Raw genomic sequence first — 23,829 nt, 5'->3', positions numbered from 1 at the left:
ACTAAAAAGGCCGTATTGGCATGTGTTGCAATGTTAATATTTCATCATTGATATATAAACTATCAGACTGCGTGGTCGGTTAGTAGTGGCTTTCAGTAGGCCTTTAACAAACTCATCTTAACGGACCACGGGTCGGAAGGGTGTGGCCACTGGTGTGGTGACCGCCAGTGTCTCTGAGGGAAGCCACGCAGCTGCTCTTTGACAGGTGCACGAGGAACGACGCAAGCTCCGCTCAAGTCTACGGTAAGAGCCGACCTACTACCACAATTTTCTCACCGAAATCTGACGGTTGACATGTGGTCGGGGACCATGCTTGCTTGACCGCTCTGTTCCATAGTAAAGCTTCATCTTTGGGAATGCAAACAAGGAAACACCGGCTGTGTTTGTGTTGCTAAAGGCAGCTGCAATACACCGCTTCCCACCTACATCTTTCTTCTTTGACGCTCCATTATTAATTGAACAAATTGCAAAAGATTCAGCAACACAGATGTCCAGAATACTGTGTAATTATGCAATTAAAGTAGACTACTTATAGCTTGGATCGGGCTGGAAAAAAATATCCGCTACAATCCGAGACGCCACGCCCACGCGTCATCATACTGATGCTTTCAACAGGATACTTCGCGGGAAATTTAAAATTGCAATTTAGTCAACTAAAAAGGCCGTATTGGCATGTGTTGCAATGTTGATATTTCATCATTGATATATAAACTATCAGACTGCGTGGTCAGTAGTAGTGGCTTTCAGTAGGCCTTTAACAAACTCATCTTAACGGACCACGGGTCGGAAGGGTGTGGCCACTGGTGTGGTGACCGCCAGTGTCTCTGAGGGAAGCCACACAGCTGCCTCTTTGACAGGTGCACGAGAAACGACGCAAGCTCCGCTCATGTCTACGACAAGAGCCGACATATTACCACAATTTTCTCACCGAAACCTGCCGGTTGACACGTGGTCGGGAACCATATTCGCTTGACCGCTCTGTTCCATAGTAAAGCGTCACCTTCGGGAATGCAAACAAGGAAACACCGGCTGTGTTTGTGTTGCTAAAGGCAGCTGCAATACACCGCTTCCCACCTACATCTTTCTTCTTTGACGTCTCCATTATTAATTGAACAAATTGCAAAAGATTCAGCAACACAGATGTCCAGAATACTGTGTAATTATGCAATTAAAGTAGACTACTTATAGCTTGGATCGGGCTGGAAAAAAATCCGAGACGTCACGCCCACGCGTCATCATACTGATGCTTTCAACAGGATACTTCGCGGGAAATTGAAAATTGCAATTTAGTCAACTAAAAAGGCCGTATTGGCATGTCTTGCAATGTTAATATTTCATCATTGATATATAAACTATCAGACTGCGTGGTGGGTAGTAGTGGGTTTCAGTACTGTAGGCCTTTAAAAACAAAATCAAAATACAAATCTTTTAGCAAACCCAATTGGACTTTATTTCACCGAGTACGTTTACATTGAACATCAGGAAACTGCATTGTAAAAATACACGGTTATTATTTCTACTGTACATTTGGACTGTGACGACCTTCTGAGTACTTTACACTTCCATATATTGCAAAAGCTCACATTGTCCGTGAGACGCCGAGCTAACATGAACATATTATTCTACTCAACAACAAAACATAGGTCAAAGTACAAGTATGTACAGTACACACCATGACCTTCTAGTAACATGCTGTCAACATGATTCATCAATGGTTGACAGTAATGCAAGTATGGTATAATAAGTATTGAATATTTTTAGACAAATGCTAAATAAACTGGCTTACAGAACTAAATACAAAGTAAAGACATGTTTCATAGCGTATAGATCCACATCATGCCACTAAATTACAATGAAATATTAACACTATTTATTATTAAAGTGAACTAAGATAACATGATTGTGTGATATGTTTACTTATTAATGCTGCGTGAAATGTTGATATTCAATATTGTAGCTTTCTTGGCACATGGCCAACAATAATAAGGGCATCAATTACAAAAATATCTATCCATAAAGAGCAGTATTTCCTTCTATACAATACAATCACACGTACTTTCCATTAGAAGCCAATAATTGTATTTTTGACTCACTTATATTAATTTTCTCCACACTTTGTCTGCGCGAGTAATACACTCCCCACCTAAAGTTGCAGTGGGAGGTGGTCGTGAATAAAGGTGGCCCCTTCGCCACGCCTTCCTTTGGCATCAGCGGAAGTTTCTGGAAGAGAAAACAAGCCTTCAGCAATATAGAACATTTGAAGTAAAACGTTCTCACTTCTAAATATGAAGTCACCGTCCTTATGCATTCACACAAGCAACAACAAGGAAAGGTGACAGACGGTTAAGAAATATAATACATGTATGTGTGGCAGCATAGCAGAAAGTTATGTACAAGTTTCACTTTTGCATCTTTTCACATCACTCTGATGCGTTCAAAGACCCTCGATTAAAGTTAGAAACAGTGTCAGAAAGTTTTAAAGACGAGGGGAGACTTTTCCCCCACGACATGTTGAACATATGAATATTTGTATGATTCCTACTACCCACTCATGATAATCCTATTAATATTCACTGATCTCTACATCATATTAGGTGAATAATGATTCACCGTATATTCACCTCTTTATATTGAATTTGTTGGCTATGTATTTATATATATATATATATATATATATATATATATATATAAAATCTGATGATTGAGGGAACCCCTCATGAAACAGTTCTGTAGAGATGAAGTAGTCTTGTGATTTTCCCCACACCTACACATTGCGCTCTACCACAGTATCGAGCACTATTCTCTGGATAATCCAATCAAGACATATATATATATATATATATATATATATATATATATATATATATATATATATATACAGTATATATATATAAAATGATTTTTTTTGGGGTAGTACTTGTATAGCGCTTTTCTAACTTCAAGGATATATATATATATATATATATATATATATATGTATGTATATCTGTATATGTGTGTGTGTGTATATATACAATATATATATGTATAAATATATATGTGGGTATATATATATATATATATATACAGTATGTATGTGTGTGTGTATCTATGTATGTATATATGTATATGTATGTATAAATGTGTAAATGTATATATAAATATGTGTATATGTGTGTGTGTATATATATATATGTGTGTATATATACAATATATATATATGTATAAATATATGTGTGTGTGTGTGTGTGTATATATATATATATATAGAGAGAGAGAGAGAGAGAGAGAGAGAGAGATGTGTGTATATATACTTTAGTTTTTTCTTCCAAAAAAAAAACCCCAAATGATTTAGGGGGTTTATCTATTTATGTTATAGATATGTTAATCCTATCTTTAAAAAGTCAAAAACACGTGTTTAAACCAAACTGTTTTAAACAAAATCCATTCAGTAATATGTTGGTTAGTGCATGTAAACATACAAAGAGTGTTATTTACTTAGATCCAAGTACCAGGTGGGTAATTTATAAAATTGCGTGTACTATTAGTAGGTGTGATCTCCTAAGACTGCAAGTGCCAAAAGTGGTGCAGATCGCATTATTTAGATAAGGATTTTGCACGTGCTATACGGGGCATTTAAAGTCAACAAACATAATAAAACATGACTTATTGTAAAGTGTCTGCTGTCAATAGTATGGAGAATACTTCATAATATTTAAGTAACAATACCGGTGGTCCCTAACGTCTTTTTGTGTCTTTCTCGACATTTCTGGGTCTTAAATGACTGTCAAAGTTGACCAACTCGTCAGATTATGTCCTCATCCTTCTACTGTCCAGGTGAGAGGCATTATTTATGATCTACAAAACCCAAAACCAGTGAAGTTGGCACGTAAATAAAAACAGACCACAGAACAGTTTTCCACTTTGCATCAGTCCATCTTAGATGAGCTCGGGCCCAGCGAAATCGCTGGGTGTTGTTGATAAATGGCTTTCGCTTTGCATAATAGAGTTTTAAATTGCACTTACAGATGTAACGGCGAACTGTAGTTACTAGCAGTAGTTTTCTGAAGTGTTCCTGAGCCCATGTGGTGATATCCTTTACACACTGATATCGCTTTTTGATGCAGTAGCGCCTCAGGGATCGAAGGTCACGGGCATTCAATGTTACAAGCAGTGATTTCTCCCGATTGTCTGAACCTTTTGATGATATTATGGACCATAGATGGTGAAATCCCTAAATTCCTTGGAATAGCTCATTGAGAAATGTTGTTCTTAAACTGTTCGACAATTTGCTCATGCATTTGTTCACAAAGTGGTGACCCTCGCCCCGTCCTTGTTTGTGAATGACTGGGTATAAAAGCAGGTTCCATGAAATGCTCAATCATGGCACCCACCTTTTCTTAATTAGCCTGTTCACCTTTGGGATGTTCCATATAAGTGTTTGATGAGCATTCCTCAAATTCTCAGCCTTTTTTGCCACTCGTGCCAACTTTTTTGAAATGTAACGCAGGCATCAAATTCCAAATGAGCTAATATTTGCAAAAAATGTCTGTGTTTTTCAGATCGAACGTTAAGTATCTTGTCTTTGCAGTCCATTCCATTGAATATAGGTTGAAAAGGATGTGCAAATCATTGTATTCTTTTTAGGGGTTTGTAGAATCAACTTTCACCAGCTCTGAGGCGAGAAAGCAGCTCACCAGCCGATGATGTCAACATAGCATCACAAGCTGATCGCTGCCTCTCATCACAGCCCAGCAAAAATACAAAAAAAAAAACGATATTATATAATAAGGATATTGGTAATACTTGGTCAATATTCAAGAAACAAAGGTAAACGGGGTATTTTTGCACTTTTTTAGAGGGATTTATGGGCGGAATAGAGGACCTCTCATTGACTCCGTTGTAAGCATACTTTTATTTACGCTTATTTACAAGATGGATTTTTTTTTCTTGATGCATTCTATCTTGAGATGTCCGATAATGGCTTTTTTGCCGATATTCCGATATTGTCCAACTTTTATTTAACGATTCTGATATCAACTGATACCGATATATAGAGTCGTGGAATTAACACATTATTCTGCCTAATTTTGCTGTGATGCCCCGCTGGATGCATTAAACAATGTAACAATGGGACGGCGTGGCGCAGTGGGAGAGTGGCCGTGTGCAACCCGGGGGGCCCTGGTTCAAATCCCACCTAGTACCAACCTCGTCATGTCCGTTGTGTCCTGAGCAAGACACTTCACCCTTGCTCCTGATGGGTGCTGGTTGGCGCCTTGCATGACAGCTCCCTCCATCAGTGTGTGAATGTGTGTGTGAATGGGTAAATGTGGAAGTAGTGTCAAAAGCGCTTTGAGTACCTTGAAGGTAGAAAAGCGCTATACAAGTACAACCCATTTAACAAGGTTTTCCAAAATAAATCAACTTAAGTTATTGAAAAAAAATGCCAACATGGCACTGCCATATTTATTATTGAAGTCACAAAGTGCATTATTTTTTTTTTAACATGCCTCAAAACAGCAGCTTGGGATTTGGGACATGCTCTCCCTGAGAGAGCATGAAGAGGTTGAGGTGGGGGAGGTTGAGGTGTGTGTGGGAGGGTGGTAGCAGGGGGTGTATATTGTAGCGTCCCGGAAGAGTTAGTGCTGCAATGGGTTCTGGGTATTTGTTCTGTTGTGTTTATATTGTGTTACGGTGTGGATGTTCTCCCGAAATGTGTTTGTCATTCTAGTTTGGTGTGGGTTCACAGTGTGGCGCATATTTGTAACAGTTTTAAAGTTGTTTATACGGCCACCCTCAGTGTGACCTATATGGCTGTTGACCAAGTATGAATTGCATTCACTTGTGTGTGTGTGTGTGTGTGTGACAAGCCGTAGATATTATGTGAATGGGCATGCCTTAAAGGCAGTGCCTTTAAGGCATGCCCCCAATATTGTGACTTGTCAATATCCAAACCACCTTTTCATCCTGTGTTTCAGCACGGCGACGACGACATCTGCTCGTACTCGGGACACTTGAGGAGGGCGGGGTAGTTGGACGAGTTCATCTGGAGGGACGCCTCGGAGGAGATGGAGGAGGGGCTGCGGCCACGCCCGGCCCAGGCGTCCGGGTGGAGGAACTGGCCCGAGTAGTCGGAGCAGTTGCTGAGTCGAGGCCGGTAGAAGCCTTGGTGGGGCCGATACATTTCCTCCGCCGTGTAGCGCTTCATGAACAGGTACACCGACATCACGCCCGCCGTCTGGAATAGTAGTCGGAATATTAGCAAAGGCAGCTGAGCAGAAAGTGAAATACAACAATATGTGTTTATAACAGAATTAATACAATTAGAACGTGCACAGAGTTTAACCAATTTTACCGATGCACGGTTTTTCAAACACTGCTATCTGGTGTGGAGAACCCCTTAGGGGTGATGGACGGCTGACTACAGTAGCTCCCACTCCCTCACCTCTGTTGCAAGTTTTGTTGATTCTATGTAACTTGTTTATGCGTGCTATGGCTATGAGGTTTTTCTCCCTTGGCCTCAGTCTGGACCCCCTCCCTGGAGTCCAGCCTTTGACTAAATATTTTTTTACCCCCTTTTTCCTCACCTTTTCTTTTGTAATGGGCACCGTCAACAATCTTTTTTCTGTCTCCCTGTAATGTTTGTCTGATCATGAATGAGATTGTGCTGAAAATCTCATTTTCTCCTCGGGGATTAATAATGTACTTCTGATTCTGGTTGTTGTTCAGCAGGTTGTCCACTAGGGTGCACTGTGATTACATTACACTTTAGAGGAGACAACCAACAATCTGATGGCAAAAATAAAATAGAAAGATTATCTAAATTACTTTTTATAAATATACATAGTACTATTGCTTTGTTCTTTTTCGATTTTAGACACATTTAAATAACATGAATTGTCTAGCAAAAACATCATATACTGTGTTTAAAAAAATACATAAAATCTAAATAATATTAATAAATAAAGTAAGAAACCACAGGCAGCTAACATAACCAAAGACAGCTGCATTCCTAAATTGTCTTTGATAGGCATACTGATCCACAAAAGGCTCATCAACCACCCATATTTAAATTGTGATTCAATCTGGGTTAATTTGGAGATATGTTTTTCCTACGTATCTCGGAAAGGCACCCCACAGTTCTTGCAGAAACAAGCATTCCATGACCACCTAATCTTCTCCAGTGTGAGGAAATACAGAACATTAATCCAGCAAATGTGGCAAGGAGGTCATTATAATGTATATTATAATTATAATAATAATTTTCCTGAGGGAACTTTCCAGAAGGAATCAATAGAGTACTATCCATCTATCTGTCGATCTATCTAAAGCAGGGGTGTCCAAAGTGCGGCCTGGGGGCCATTTGCGGCCCGCAGCTAATCGTTTACCGGCCCGCCACACATTCTGCAAAAATTGCAAAATTGATAGTATTGCAAAGATTAAAAAAAACATTTAAAAAAAGTGGGATAAGGTGAAATCTAATTTAAAAAAGTGGCAATGTTGACACAAAGCTGCCATGCAGGCAGTTTTTTTTTCCCCTTTTGTCTATATATTTTTTTTTTCCATTGCTCCAAAAAATAAAAGAACAAAATAATCTGTTATAATGAATAACTACTTAAAAATTATCACTATAAATGTTTTATGTGGAAAAAATATTGCATATGTTGTGTGGTTGCCATATAAAAACATCAAAGTTTTGGCAAAAGAGCATAAAACAAACAAAATAATAGTTCAAACTTAAAATTGACAGATATATCGGAATTTGATCTTGAAATTTAAGTGTTAAAAGTTAAAAAAAAAAACTAATACAAATGCATCACTTTATGAGTGGGGAACCTTTTGGATTTCAAATATATTTAGGAGGATTTTATTTAACTTTATACTGTAATTACTCAAAAATATTAAATCATTAAAATCAATGGTGTCCTGCATTATTGATCTTTGATGGCTTTAATTGCTAAATAAAGGAACTCTCCTGAAGGAATCAATAAAGTTCTATCTATCTATCTATCTATCTATCTATCTATCTATCTATCTATCTATCTATCTAAATACTCATATTTCAGTTTTACTATAAAAACAAAGTTGTCTTTGACAGAAAAGGCATGAAACCTTATTTGTTTTACTTTATATCAACCTCAAGTTGATAAAGAGATTTACTGTAAGCATTAAATAAAAAAAAAATAATAATAATTTGACTTATTTTTTTTTTGTATTCAAAGTTGGACACCGTCCATCTTTTTCTGTAGATCAGAGGTCACCAAAGCGGTGCCCGCGGGCACCAGGTCGCCCGTAAGGACCAGATGAGTCGCCCGCTGGCCTGTTCTAAAAATAGCTCAAATAGCAGCACTTACCAGTGAACTGCCTCTATTTTTTAAATTGTATTCATTTACTAGCTATCTGGTCTCGCTTTGCTCGACATTTTTAATTCTAAGCGAGACAAAACTCAAATAGAATTTTGAAAATCCAAGAAAATATTTTAAAGACTTGGTCTTCACTTGTTTAAATAAATTCATTTATTTTTTTACTTTGCTTCTTATAACTTTCAGAAAGACAATTTTAGAGCAAAAATACAACCTTAAAAATGATTTTAGGATTTTTAAACACATATACCTTTTTACCTTTTAAATTCCTTCCTCTTCTTTCCTGACAATTTAAATCAATGTTCAAGTAAATTATTTTTTTTTATTGTAAAGAATAATAAATACATTTTAATTTAATTCTTCATTTTAGCTACTGTTGTTTTGACAAAGAATATTTGTGAAATATTTCTTCAAACTTATTATTAAAATTAAAAAGAAATATTCTGGCAAATCTAGAAAATCTGTAGAATCAAATTTAAATCTTATTTCAAAGTCTTTTGAATTTCTTTTAAAATTTTTGCTCTGGAAAATCTAGAAGAAATAATGATTTGTCTTTGTTAGAAATATAGCTTGGTCCAATTTTTTTATATATTCTAACAAAGTGCAGATTGGATTTTAACCTATTTAAAACATGTCATCACAAATATATATTTATTGTAAGAAATCATTAAGATGATCAGTGTTTTCACAAAGATAAATATCATTAATTATTAATAATAACATAAAGTCAAAGGTAAATTGAGCAAGTTGGCTATTTCTGGCAATTTATTTAAGTGTGTATCAAACTGGTAGCCCTTCGCATTAATCAGTACCCAAGAAGTAGATCTTGGTTTCAAAAAGGTTGGTGACCCCTGCTATAGAGTAAGATGAGAAGCTTGTAAGACACTAATGTAATGCCACACACAGATAAAAATAGTCAAAATATGGAGATATTTTGACTGCGGCTCGATTGGACCGGGCCGCAGAATATTTTTTTATTTATTTTTTATTTATTAATTAATTTTTTAATCAAATCAACATAAAAAAACACAAGATACACTTACAATTAGTGCACCAACCCAAAAAACCTCCTTTTTTCATGACAAAAAATTAAAAAAAGTAAAATACCCAACCCCAACCCCCCCTAAAGCTTATCACACGACGGTACAAACACTCACACAATAATAATTGATACGAGAAACATTATCACAGACCATTTCAAAAACGGAATGACATTTTCAGCTTTTTACTGAATAAGACCGAATGTACATGAAAATACAGTGTGTGATTTACAATATTAACTATGAACAATAAAACACTGAATATTGAGACTATATGAACGTTGCTCCCTCATCTACTGCTGACCAACTCTTGATTGACACCATTTATAATCTAGCAAGAGCAACAAAGATGCAACAAACACGGCAAAATTTAAGACAAAGGCTAAAAAACATCCACATATTTGATGTAATATCACTTTTCTGCACAAATTTGTTGTAGAAATCTGAGGCTTGTTGGCTGTGTAAACAAGTCCCGCCCACTCTGTCCCGTGCCTCGTCTGCATGAAGCAGAGCTTCCTATGGTTATTGTAGTAACACATATGTCCCTCAAAAGTGGCGATTCTAGCCAAAGGAATCATTTCTGTAGTTTGAAAATATCCAGCGGCCCGCATTGAAGTATTAATTATGTTGTATTATGCCAGGAAGCAAAGTCGCTGCCTTTTTTATTCTCTTTTGTAAGACCCGTGTTAAATGACTTCAAACGAGACACCTCAAAGGCTGGTTTTGAGACAGGATACATTGCTTCGGTTTTAATTTATCGAAAGTGAGTCTTGCTTTTCGAAACGGCAAATTTTTTATACACTGAATTTCTTTACAATGAATTTATATACTCAGATTTTTTATACAAGGAGTTATAAACACGCATAGTTTGCTTACAAATGTTCTTTCAATGATCCATCCATCCATCTATCATCTTCCGCTTATCCGAGGTCGGGTCACGGGGGCAACAGCCTAAACAGGGAAACCCAGACTTCCCTCTCCCCAGCCACTTCGTCTAGCTCTTCCCGGGGGATCCCGAGGCGTTCCCAGGCCAGCCGGGAGACATAGTCTTCCCAACGTGTCCTGGGTCTTCCCCGTGGCCTCATACCGGTTGGACGTGCCCTAAACACCTCCCTAGGGAGGCGTTCGGGTGGCATCCTGACCAGATGCCCGAACCACCTCATCTGGCTCCTCTCCATGTGGAGGAGCAGCGGCTTTACTTTGAGTTCCTCCCGGATGGCAGAGCTTCTCACCCTATCTCTAAGGGAGAGACCTGGAAACTCATTTGGGCCGCTTGTACCCGCGATCTTATCCTTTCGGTCATGACCCAAAGCTCATGACCATAGGTGAGGATGGGAACGTAGATCGACCGGTAAATTGAGAGCTTTGCCTTCCGGCTCAGCTCCTTCTTTACCACAACGGATCGGTACAACGTCCGCATTACTGAAGACGCCGCACCGATCCGCCTGTCGATCTCACGATCCACTCTTCCCTCACTCGTGAACAAGACTCCTAGGTACATGAACTCCTCCACTTGGGGCAGGGTCTCCTCCCCAACCCGGAGATGGCATTCCACCCTTTTCCGGGCGAGAACCATGGACTCGGACTTGGAGGTGCTGATTCTCATTCCGGTCGCTTCACACTCGGCTGCGAACCGATCCAGCGAGAGCTGAAGATCCCGGTCAGATGAAGCCATCAGGACCACATCATCTGCAAAAAGCAGAGACCTAATCCTGCGGTCACCAAACCGGAACCCCTCAACGCCTTGACTGCGCCTAGAAATTCTGTCCATAAAAGTTATGAACAGAATCGGTGACAAAGGACAGCCTTGGCGGAGTCCAACCCTCACTGGAAATGTGTCCGACTTACTGCCAGCAATGCGGACCAAGCTCTGGCACTGATCATACAGGGAGCGGACCGCCACAATAAGATGTTGTCAGCCAATTCAGTTTCTAACATTAAAATGCAAAAAATAAAGTTACGTAATAAAGACACAAATTAACCTCCATAGAGCACCATCACAGAACCAATAAAGCCAGTAAGTAGATAACGCAAAAAGCCGCTGCCTGACCAGGGCTCAGAAAATCTGCAGAGACTCCTCTCACTCCCACCAAGGACTATTTTCACTGCTGGACTCTAGAAAAAGGTTCCGTAGCAGAACCTCCAGGTTCTGTAACAGCTTCTTCCCTCAGGCCGTAACTCTTGAACGCATCATAATAATCCACTCAATTCCCCCCAAAAATGTATTAACTGGCTGGAATAAAAAGAGAATATAACATACATCCATAAACCTGGATGCATATGCAAAAGTGCAATATATTTATCTGTTCAGTAATCTATTTATATCCGCACCTTATTACTTTTTTTTATCCCTGCACCACCATGAGCTAATGCAACAAAATTGAGTTCTTATCTGTACTGTAAAGTTCAAATTTGAATGACAATGAAAAGGAAGTCCAAGTCTAAAGTACTACTTTGATTCCTGTCAGTTTTGATGTCATTTTTACGCTCACGTTTACCTCAGTGAGGAGGAAGGAGATGGCAGCGAAGGCAAAGGACCAGCCGTACTTGTAGCTGAAGTAGGCCTCGTTGCTTTTGGTCCTGTTTAACATTTCATCGTTGATGTTGGAGATGTACAAGACGAGGCCGACGACCAGAGAGAGACCTGCAGGCAGCACACAAGCAACAAGTTAGTCTCACTAACAACCAACCCATCCATCCATCCATCTTCTTCCGCTTATCCAAGGTCGGGTCGCGGGGTCAGCAGCCTAAGCAGGGAAGCCCAGACTTCCCTCTCCTCAGCCACTTCGTCTAGCTCTTCCCGGGGGATCCCGAGGCGTTCCCAGGCCAGCCGGGAGACATAGTCTTCCCAACGTGTCCTGGGTCTTCCCCGTGGCCTCCTACCGGTTGGACGTGCCCTAAACACCTCCCTCGGGAGGTGTTCGGGTGGCATCCTGACCAGATGCCCGAACCACCTCATCTGGCTCCTCTCGATGTGAAGGAGCAGCGGCTTTACTTTGAGTTCCTCCCAGATGGCAGAGCTTCTCACCCTATCTCTAAGGGAGAGACCTGAAAACTCATTTGGGCCGCTTGTACCCGTGATCTTATCCTTTCGGTCATGACCCAAAGCTCATGACCATAGGTGAGGATGGGAACGTAGATGGACCGGTAAATTGAGAGCTTTGCCTTCCGGCTCAGCTCCTTCTTCACCACAACGGATCGATACAACGTCCGCATTACTGAAGACGCCGCACCGATCCGCCTGTCGATCTCACGATCCACTCTTCCCCCACTCGTGAACAAGATTCCTAGGTACTTGAACTCCTCCACTTGGGGCAGGGTCTCCTCCCCAACCCGGAGATGGCATTCCAGCCTTTTCCGGGCGAGAACCATGGACTCGGACTTGGAGGTGCGGATTCTCATTCCGGCCGCTTCACACTCGGCTGCAAACCGATCTAGTGAGAGCTGAAGATCCCGGCCAGATGAAGCCATCAGGACCACATCATCTGCAAAAAGCAGAGACCTAACACCACTAACAACGTTTTATGATTTTTTTTTTTCTAAATGTAAAACACTTCCTTGTGGTGTACATAACATGTAATGGTGGTTATTTGGTCAAAGATGTTGCAAAGATGATGTTTTACAGATCATCTTCAAGCCACTTTCCTACCATCTCTTCAGGATGGGTAGTTTTGTCAGTAGACTCCATATGAAAGCACTAAGAACTACAACATGGCTGACGTAGAGACAACGGTGTCGAAGTGGAGGCACATAAATAAGACCGACCATAAATTTGGTGCAACTCGAAGAAACGGTCCGAAAGTGTCTTGGAGATGATCCGTAAAACATAATCTATGCAACATTTTGACCAAAGAACCACCATTACCATATTTTTCAAACTATAAGGCGCACTTAAAATCATTTTATTTTCTCAAAAATTGACGGTGCGCTAGAGCTGGGTGGAATGGCCTTGTATTAATATCTCGATATTTTTGGGCCATGTCATGATACACGATATATATCTCCATATTTTTGCCTTAGTCTTGAATGAACACTTGATGCATATAATCACAGCAGGATGATGATTCTATGTATCTACATTAAAACATTCTTGTCCATACTGCATTAATATATGCTACTTTTGAACTTTCATGCAGAGAGGGAAATCACAACTAAGTCAATTGACCAAAACTGTATTTATTAAACAGTTATTAAGCAGTGGTACAATCATTCACGTCATTTCCAAAACAGAAAGTGCAAGATTGTCCGAGACATTTTAAAACAAGCTATTAGTGCACTTTTGTGCATGATGTCACTAAGATAACATATCAAAATAACACTAAATTAAAGTGCACTTTTTGTACAGAACACCACTACAATAGTTTAAAACAAATAAATGAGGGCGGCATAGCTCGGTTGGTAGAGTGGCCGTGCCAGCAACTTGAGGGTTGCAGGTTCGATTCCCGCTTCCGCCACCCTAGTCACTGCCGTTGTGTCCTTGGGCAAGACACTTTACCCACCTGCTCCCAGTGCCACCCACACTGGTTTAAATGTAACTTAGATATTGGGTTTCACTATGTAAAGCGCTTTGAGTCACTCGAGAAAAACGCTATATAAATATAATTCACTTATAAAGTGCACTTTTGTGCATGATGTCACACAAGATATTTCAATAACTATCAAATAAAAATGAGCTGCATAATAAGAAATCAAATAGTGTATATATGTCCTTCGTTCTGTGGTAGGATCCTGCGGACGTTATCTCCTTCTGGTGTTGACTATTTTTTTCATACGGTGTTGATCTGGAAATGTTTGCTTTGGCATTTTGTTGGTGTGGCACCGAATGGAGATGTTGACATGCAGTTTCAAGACTCCCTTTGTCACACCGGGACATGGATTGGTTTTGCTTCTTCCACGCAAAGGATGATTGGCACGAGCCAGACGAGAGTGTAAGTACATATTTATCTATTTAAACACTATAATAAAAAAATAAACAAACTAAGGGCGCTCACAAGGAGGTACAAAACTTGGCTACAAACAGGAAAACAAAAACACTTGCACGATGGCATGAATGAACTATGGACATAGCTAGATAGATAGATAGTACTTTATTTATTCCATCAGGAGAGTTCCTTCAGGAAAATTAAAATTTTCAGCACAATCCCATTCAAGATCAGACAAACATTACAGGGAGACAGAACAGGATCGCTGACGGGTCTGCCGGCTTCCAGTGCCCCTTACAAAAAAGATGACATACAGGTAAACGGGGGGGGGGGGGATTAAAATAAAATAAAAATAGGTCTTAGCCTGGGCCCTGGAGTGGGGGTGCAGACTGAGGCCAAGGGGAAAAAAACAATGACTCATAGCCCTAGTACACATCCCTCTTACATGTGTGTAAGAGGGAAACATCAAACATCAAAGAACACATAGGACATTAAAGACATTAAAGTAGCAGATACAATCAGACACTTCTACATACAGCTATGAATAAAAAGTAAAATAAACATATCCACTGTGGTGGCCTCTGCGGTGTTCCACGCCATTGTCCGCTGGGGTGGAGGGAGCATGGCCAGAGACAGAAGCAGACCCAACAAAGCAACCAAGACAGCCGACTCCACTCTCGGCCAGTGTCCAGTCCGCATGGATGAGCGAGGATACGTCCAAGGTGACTGAGGTGTCCAACACCTGCTCACCCAGCCAAGACACCGCAAAGCCTCTCCGTCCCAGTAGCTCAGTGCTAGCTCCACAGTCCTGTCCCCTCATCCGCATCTCCTCCAGTCCCTCCAAACAGACTCTGGTGTAGCAGAGACCCAGCAGCTGGTCTCCATGGCCAAAAGGCTCCCGGGAGGCAGATCCAGAAGTCCACAAAAAAAGCACCACAGAGGTCACGAAAGTGCCACCCCTTGTCACACAGTCCCAAAGGGTCCCGGACCAAAATGCAAAAAAATATAATAACACATGAAAACAAGAGGGAAACACAAAAGGATGACACAAGAGCACAGAGCTCCTGCCTACAGCAGCCACTACAGCAGCGCCATCTTGGGAAAAAAACAAAAAGACTTAGCACAAAAGCATTAAAGTATGAACTATAGACCACAACTTACATGACACGGATCTATGGGCGAGGGCATGAAGGAGATGCAGTAAGGGTAGCGTGTGTGCATGAAGGCAAGCAAAGTTCCCAGACTGATGGACAGAAAGTAAAATCCTTAAATACTGGCTGTGGTAATTAGTAACAGGTGTGAGAGCAGAGGGACAGGGCGTGACAAGGTGGGAACTGAGTTACTATGGCAACAAACAAAACCAGGAAGTGCAAACGCAAGAAGAGTCCAGAAAACAAAACAAAACATGATCAAACATAAAACCAGATTAACAGGCATGACACCTTTTAAGGCGCCTTATAAACCGGTGCACCTTTTGTATGAAAATAGACCTGAATCGACCCGCTCATCGGCAGTGCGCCTTACAATCCGGTGCGCCCTATGGTCCAGAAAGTATGGTACATGTTATGTAGACCACAAGGAAGTGTTTTAAATGTAGAAAACAATTATCATATGCCTCCTTCAAGGTTAATGAACCAAGGAGGTTGTCTGTGCACTAAAAGGGAAACATTCCATAATCAAACCATAATTTGAAATCGAGCTCAGCTATAAAGTGTGTACGTATGCATCATGTGCTTGATATGATTCAGTAATGATGAGCGTCACGGCGTTTCAAGCAGAACACTTGCGTGATTCTGTAAATATTGCAAGCCTTGTGTGTTAAAATGACACATTTCTTCATTGCAACCCGATATTTTTGCTTTCATTTTGGGAAAGTCACGGGGGAGCTGGAACCTAGCTGACTAAGTAAAGGTGATATATGATACTTCACTTCAGGCATGTACACCAAATAATCCTGACTGTAGATGTGATCTTTCCAGGTGAGTAGAATACCTGACAGGATGAAGAAGATTCCAGAAACAAAAGCCAGGATGGTGCGATGAGGTCGAATGTGGCCGATGTTGCTGAGGACAAAACCAATGAACATGAAGAAGAGGCTGACCAGGGGGAAAGGTGTGGCTGAGCGAATCATCTCTGCAACAAAAGAAGAAAATAATTCATATAAAAAAATATACTAACCTATTTTCTCAGATTTGGGCAGCAGCCTGTACTTTGACTGTGGAATGGCACCTGTGTGAAAGTGTAAAGTTCAACACCCAGGACTCACTTTGTCTGTCCTGTTGTCACACAATTACCGTATTTTTCGGATTATAAATCGCTCCGGAGTATACGTCGCACCGGCCGAAAATGCATAATAAAGAAGGAAAAAAACAAGAAATCTGCGTTCAAAGGACTCCGGCTTATTAGTGATTCCCAAAGCCCAAAAAAAGTCTGCGGGCTGTAGAGCTTTTTCATTTCGGGCTCCAGTACTCTGGAATGCCCTCCCGGTAACAGTTCGAGATGCCACCTCAGTAGAAGCATTTAAGTCTCACCTTAAAACTCATTTGTATACTCTAGCCTTTAAATAGACTCCCTTTTTAGACCAGTTGATCTGCCGTTTCTTTTCTTTTTCTTCTATGTCCCACTCTCCTTTGTGGAGGGAGTCCGGTCCGATCCGGTGGCCATGTACTGCTCGCCTGTGTATCGGCTGGGGACATCTCTGCGCTGCTGATCAGCCTCCGCTTGGGATGGTTTCCTGCTGGCTCCGCTGTGAACGGGACTCTCGCTGCTGTGTTGGATCCGCTTTGGACTGGACTCTCGCGACTGTGTTGGATCCATTATGGATTGATCTTTCACAGTATCATGTTCTCATATGTTCTCATAGTCATCAGTATCATCAGTATCACAGTATCATGTTCTCATAGTCATCATTGTCACCGACGTCCCACTGGGTGTGAGTTTTCCTTGCCCTTATGTGGGCCTACCGAGGATGTCGTAGTGGTTTGTGCAGCCCTTTGAGACACTAGTGATTTAGGGCTATATAAGTAAACATTGATTGATTGATTGATATACGTCGCACTGGAGTATAAGTCGTCTTTTGGGGGGAAATTTATTTGATAAAACCCAACAGCAAGAATAGACATTTGAAAGGCAATTTAAAATAAATAAAGAATAGTGAACAACAGGCTGAATAAGTAAATAACCAACTGATGGTATGTTAACCTAACATATTATGGTAAGAGTCATTCAAATAACTATAACATATAGAACATGCTATACCTTTACCAAACAATCTGTCACTCCTAATCGATAAATCCCATGAAATCTTCTTCCTCGATGTCGCTTCTAAACAACTCTGCCAACTCCAAAGGTACGCGCCGCTTCCTCTTGTGGTTTTCTGCTGCATATTTCACTACGTCCATCTTGTAATCTGCAGTAAATGATTTCCTTTTCGGTGCCATTTTTGTTCAGCCCTTCTCGGTTTTTATAAGTTACCGCCATTGACGAAATGATCCATTTTAATAGCTACGGCAGTAGCATATTAGCATATAGCAGTTAGCGTCCCATGACCCACAATGCACTTCTGCCATGACCCTCCCCCGCCGAATTCTTATTGGTTGACGTGTGTGTGACGATTGCTGACATTTTCTTCGTCTCTTCCGAGTATGAGATAAATAATATTGGATATTTTACGCTAATAAAAAAAACTGCGACTTATAGTGCGAAAAATACGGTAATTTTTAAATCTGATTAATCACCTTTTTTAAATTTTGATTAGTCATGATTTATCGCGATTAAGTGCATGCCTGCATAACACCTGAGACTCCCTTATTCTGTCCTGTTGCATTGAAAGCAGTGTTGTCAAACAACTATTTTTAAAATCAGATTAAGCACACTTTGTCATTTTGATTACCGTAGTCATGATTAATTGGAGGTTAATTATTCGATAGCGTAAACTCCAAGACATATTTATCCTGTTGTGTTGAAAGCAGTACTGACAAACAATTAAAAAAAAAAAATCAGATTGAGCACAGTTTGTCATTTTGATTAGTCATGAATAATTGCAGTTAATTATTTGATAGCGTAAACCCCAAGAAATATTGATGTCCTGTTGCATTGAAAGCGGTGTTGTCAAACAACTATTTTTAAAATCAGATTAAGCACACTTTGTCATTTTGATTACCGTAGTCATGATTAATTGGAGGTTAATTATTCGATAACGTAAACTCCGAGACATATTTATCCTGTTGTGTTGAAAGCAGTACTGACAATTAAAAAAAAAAAAAAATCTGATTAAGCACAGTTTGTCATTTTGATTAGTCATGATTAATTGCAGTTAATTATTTGATAGCGTAAACCCCAAGAAATATTTATGTCCTGTTGCATTGAAAGCGGTGTTGTCAAACAACTATTTTTAAAATCAGATTAAGCACACTTTGTCATTTTGATTACCGTAGTCATGATTAATTGGAGGTTAATTATTCGATAGCGTAAACTCCGAGACATATTTATCCTGTTGTGTTGAAAGCAGTACTGAAAATTAAAAAAAAAAAAAAATCAGATTAAGCACAGTTTGTCATTTTGATTAGTTATGATTAATTGCAGTTAATTATTTGATAGCGTAAACCCCCAAAAATCTTTATGTCCTGTTGCATTGAAAGCGGTGTTGTCAAACAACTATTTTTAAAATCAGATTAAGCACACTTTGTCATTTTTGATTACCGTAGTCATGATTAATTGCAGTTAATTATTCGATAGCGTAAACCCCAAGACATATACTTATGTCCTGTTGTGTTGAAAGCAGTACTGACAAACAATTAAAAAAAAAAAATCCTATTAAGCACAGTTTGTCATTTTGATTAGTCATGATTAATTGCAGTTAATTATTTCATATAATTATATTTCATATAATTTCCTGAAGGAACTCACCTGAAGGAATCAATAAAGTACTATCTATCTAATAAACCCCAAAACATACTTATTATGCCCTGTTGTGTTGAAAGCAGTGCTGTCAAACAATTAAAAAAAAAGTCAGATTCCTCTCACTTTTGCAATTTGATTAATCATGATTAATCACAGGTAAATACTTGCTTGCATAACACCCCAAACTGATTTAATCGGTCCTGTTGTGTTGGAAGTAGTGCTGACAAACATTTATTTTACAAATCAGATTATTCACTTTTGGATGCCGTCTATCATTAATCGCGTTTAATTATTTGTTTTGTCCGTTTTTCAAGTAAACGTCCACAGCATTTCTACTCATATGGAGTCTTCCTTAATCCTAGCAATGTTTGTAAGTTTAATAAATCTAACTAAAACAATTCTTACTTACTAAACCGTCCCATGTGTGATGTCTGTAGGAGTGTTTTCATCCATATTTGTACGCGCCATCGTAATGTAAAGAAGCCAGTGTCGTTAGCATAAGCTAATATGCTACGACGTTTACGAGTGTCTGTGTTAGTGTTATTAAATTATAATGGCATTCTGTTTGTTTTGTTCCGTTTCACAAATTTCTCAGTAAATTCACCAGGATGTCACCGTGGAGTTAGTGAGTCTGCTTAGCCGATTGCAGAGCTGGCTTCCGCAGCAAGTGGGTCCATGACGATGACTTCCGTTTTGTTTCATCAGCCGTTTTACAGACACCGTTTGGAAAAAATTAAGGTATGTAAATATTCTTCCCCAAAATCTTTGTGTAAATAACTCCTTTCACAACGTAAATATCTGCAGTTTATAGGCCAGTACGGCTAATATATAGAAAATAATTGTGTCTTCTAAACACAGTGGCTAGTGGTTAGTGTCCGCCCTGAGATCGGTTTGTTGTGAGTTCAAACCTCGGCCGAGTCATACCAAACAAAGACTATAAAAATGGGACCCATTACTTCCCTGCTTGGCACTCAGCGTCAAGGGTTGGAATTCAATCAATGTTTACTTATATAGCCCTAAATCACTAGTGTCTCAAAGGGCTGCACAAACCACCACGACATCCTCGGTAGGCCCACATAAGGGCAAGGAAAACTCACACCCAGTGGGACATTGGTGACAATAATGACCCAGTGGGACGTCGGTGACAATAATGACTATGAGAACCTTAGAGAGGAGGAAAGCAATGGATGTCGAGCGGGTCTAACATGATACTGTGAAAGTTCAATCCATAATGGATCTAACACAGTCGCGAGAGTCCAGTCCAAAGCGGATCCAACACAGCAGCGAGAGTCCCGTTCACAGCGGAGCCAGCAGGAAACCATCCCAAGCGGAGGCGGATCAGCAGCGCAGAGATGTCCCCAGCCGATACACAGGCAAGCAGTACATGGCCACCGGATCGGACCGGACCCCCTCCACAAGGGAGAGTGGGACATAGAAGAAAAAGAAAAGAAACGGCAGATCAACTGGTCTAAAAAGGGAGTCTATTTAAAGGCTAGAGTATACAAATGAGTTTTAAGGTGAGACTTAAATGCTTCTACCGAGGTGGCATCTCGAACTGTTACCGGGAGGGCATTCCAGAGTACTGGAGCCCGAACGGAAAACGCTCTATAGCCCGCAGACTTTTTTTGGGCTTTGGGAATCACTAACAAGCCGGAGCCCTTTGAACGCAGATTTCTTGCCGGGACATATGGTACAATACAATCGGCAAGATAGGATGGAGCTAGACCGTGTAGTATTTTATACGTAAGGAGTAAAACCTTAAAGTCACATCTTAAGTGCACAGGAAGCCAGTGCAGGTGAGCCAGTACAGGTGTATATGTATGTATATATGTATATAAAGGTATATACAGTACAGGCGTAATGTGATCAAACTTTCTTGTTCTTGTCAAAAGTCTAGCGGCCGCATTTTGTACCAACTGTAATCTTTTAATGCTAGACATGGGGAGACCCGAAAATAATACGTTACAGTAGTCGAGGCGAGACGTAACAAACGCATGGATAATGATCTCAGCGTCTTTAGTGGACAGAATGGAGCGAATTTTAGCGATATTACGGAGATGAAAGAAGGCCGTTTTAGTAACGCTTTTAATGTGTGCCTCAAAGGAGAGAGTTGGGTCGAAGATAATACCCAGATTCTTTACCGTGTCGCCTTGTTTAATTGTTTGGTTGTCAAATGTTAGAGTTGTATTATTAAATAGAGTTCGGTGTCTAGCAGGACCTGCCCCTAAAGCTGACCAACACGCCAGATTGTAGTCAGCTGGAGGCGTGTCTTAATGAAACTAAACAATGGATGTCCGCTAACTTTTTGCAACTCAACGCCAAAAAAACGGAAATGCTGATTATCGGTCCTCGAATTGGGGGTTAAATCATCATAAATGATTCCCGAGTGCGGCCACCGCTACTGCACACTGCTCCCCTCATCTCCCAGGGTGATGGTTGAAATGCAGATAATAATATTGCCACACTTAGTGTGTGTGACAATCATTGGTACTTTAACTTATTTATTGGGAGCATCTTATATACTGGTGCGCCTTATATTCCAGAAATTGTAATATTCATGATATATAATAATATGGTACTGTTATGGCTCCCTGTCTGTCATACTGTGAATGTATTTAACCACTAGTTTTGAGCTACGACTCAGAATTTGTCTTTAGTTTGAGATACCCTCTACTGTGCAGTTTACACTTGGCATAAGGACTTAGCTTAACAAAAAAAAATTGGATTTTGTTATCTGGGTTGGGATTTTTTTATTTGGCAACAGCTACAATGTTGCCAAGTGTAGCTATGATGTCATCATGTAGAAAGCCTGCTGCTTTGATCTGTGAAGAACATAAGGGACATAGAGTGGTCCTCCTGAAAGCATCACTCTGAAGTCTTACAGCTTGTTTGTTCGCACATGTGCTGCATTCATTCTCTGGGGATTGACCGATCCTTTTTTTAAATCTATAGGCAGAAATGGTACTTTCGAATTTTTTACATGCCAAAGGAATTTGACCGGATTGGCCTTTGCCCATGCGGGACACAGAATTTGCTCCTCATGAACTACGAAGGTCTTTAAGTGCAGCCCCGCCTGCTACTAGAAAGATAGAATTTTATTGATTCCTTCAGGAGAGTTCCCTCAGGAAAATTAAAATTCCAGCAGCAGTGTACGGAGTTGAGATATAATTTAAAAAGTAAATGATAAATATTGGGGGTATATGTTATTGTTTTGCATCCCCTGTCATCCTAGTACCCCTTTACCCCCCAGAGAGGAGTTGTACAGTCTGATGGCGTGTGGGACAAAAAAGTGTATTAGTCCTGCACTTGGGACGAAGCTGACTAGCACTGAACAGGCTCCTCTGGCTACTGATAACGCTATGCAGAGGGTGACTGGCATCATCCATGATGCTCACTAGTTTTTCCACAGTCCTCTTCTCTGCCACCGTCACCAGTGAGTCCAGTTTTATTCCGATCGTGGAACCGGTCCGTCTGATCAGTTTCTCCAGTCTGTTCTTCTTAGATGTACTAACCCCCTAGCACACTGGCAAATACACAGACTGGTAGTACATCCACAAAAGTTTTTTTTTTGCAAATGTTGAAGGAGCGCAGCCTCCTCAGGAAGTATTTTTAGATTAGATAGTACTTTATTTATTCCGTCAGGAGAGTTCCTTCAGGAAAATTACAATTTTCAGCACAATCCCATTCAATATCAGACAAACATTAAAGGGAGACAGAACAGGATCGCTGACGGGTCTGCCGGCTTCCAGCGCCCCTTACAAAAAAAAGATGAGATACAGGTAAACAAGGGGGGGGGGGAATAGAAGATTAAAATAAAATTAAAAAAATCGGTCTTAGCCTGGGCCCTGGAGAGGGGGTGCAGACTGAGGCCAAGGGAAAACAACAACTCATAGCCATAGTACACATCCCTCTTACATGTGTGTAAGAGGGAAACATCAAACATCAAAGAACACATAGGACATTAAAGACAGCTGTACAGTTGTGTACAGCCTACTCCGTCCTTTTCTGTACAAGTAAAAGTACAGAACGACAGAACAGACCTGACTTACTTACTCAGGACACTAACAGTAGACTCAGAAGTCATCTGGACTTTAGTGGGCATCACATATTCAATGGTAAAACACCGACCTTTCTCTTCCCCTGAAAAGAGAGGCAAAAATAAACAGCTTTAAATAGTATTTGAGGATATAAAACAGTAAATAAAGTTGAAGTAGACAAAACCATACATCAAGCTGTTATTCCAATAATTTAGACTGAGGACCATCTGCGTTCAAAGGACTCCGCCTTATTAGTGATTCCCAAAGCCCGAAAAAAGTCTGCGGGCTATAGAGCGTTTTCCGTTCGGGCTCCAGTACTCTGGAATGCCCTCCCGGTAACAGTTCGAGATGCCACCTCAGTAGAAGCATTTAAGTCTCACCTTAAAACTCATTTGTATACTCTAGCCTTTAAATAGACTCCCTTTTTAGACCAGTTGATCTGCCGTTTCTTTTCTTTTTCTCCTATGTCCCACTCTCCCTTGTGGAGGGGGTCCGGTCCGATCCGGTGGCCATGTACTGCTCGCCTGTGTATCGGCTGGGGACATCTCTGCGCTGCTGATCCGCCTCCGCTTGGGATGGTTTCCTG

General features: G+C 40.4%; 1 protein-coding gene across 2 annotated transcripts in view; it reads right to left on the bottom strand.

Annotated features, from left to right (window-relative positions):
• Positions 1-1,447: 1,447 nt before the first annotated feature.
• LOC133538658 (voltage-dependent calcium channel gamma-5 subunit) overlaps positions 1,448-23,829 on the bottom strand; it is a 65,599-nt gene continuing 43,217 nt past the window's right edge. Inside the window, exons 3-7 of one of the 2 annotated variants that reach the window (XM_061880343.1) lie at positions 23,260-23,346; positions 16,297-16,437; positions 11,881-12,026; positions 5,938-6,217; positions 1,448-2,220 (exon numbers count right to left, since the gene is read on the bottom strand). In XM_061880343.1, coding sequence (XP_061736327.1) covers positions 5,954-6,217; positions 11,881-12,026; positions 16,297-16,437; positions 23,260-23,346 — 638 coding nt within the window. In that variant the 3' untranslated portion in view covers positions 1,448-2,220; positions 5,938-5,953. The remainder of the gene's footprint in view (positions 2,221-5,937; positions 6,218-11,880; positions 12,027-16,296; positions 16,438-23,259; positions 23,347-23,829) is intronic. The other variant, XM_061880344.1, reaches the window with a different exon arrangement.

The sequence above is a fragment of the Nerophis ophidion genome, linkage group LG20, assembly GCF_033978795.1.
Source record: "Nerophis ophidion isolate RoL-2023_Sa linkage group LG20, RoL_Noph_v1.0, whole genome shotgun sequence".
NCBI classification, from domain to species: domain Eukaryota; kingdom Metazoa; phylum Chordata; class Actinopteri; order Syngnathiformes; family Syngnathidae; genus Nerophis; species Nerophis ophidion.
Note: the sequence above shows the minus strand (reverse complement) of the source record. Positions and strands in the feature narration are given on the sequence as shown.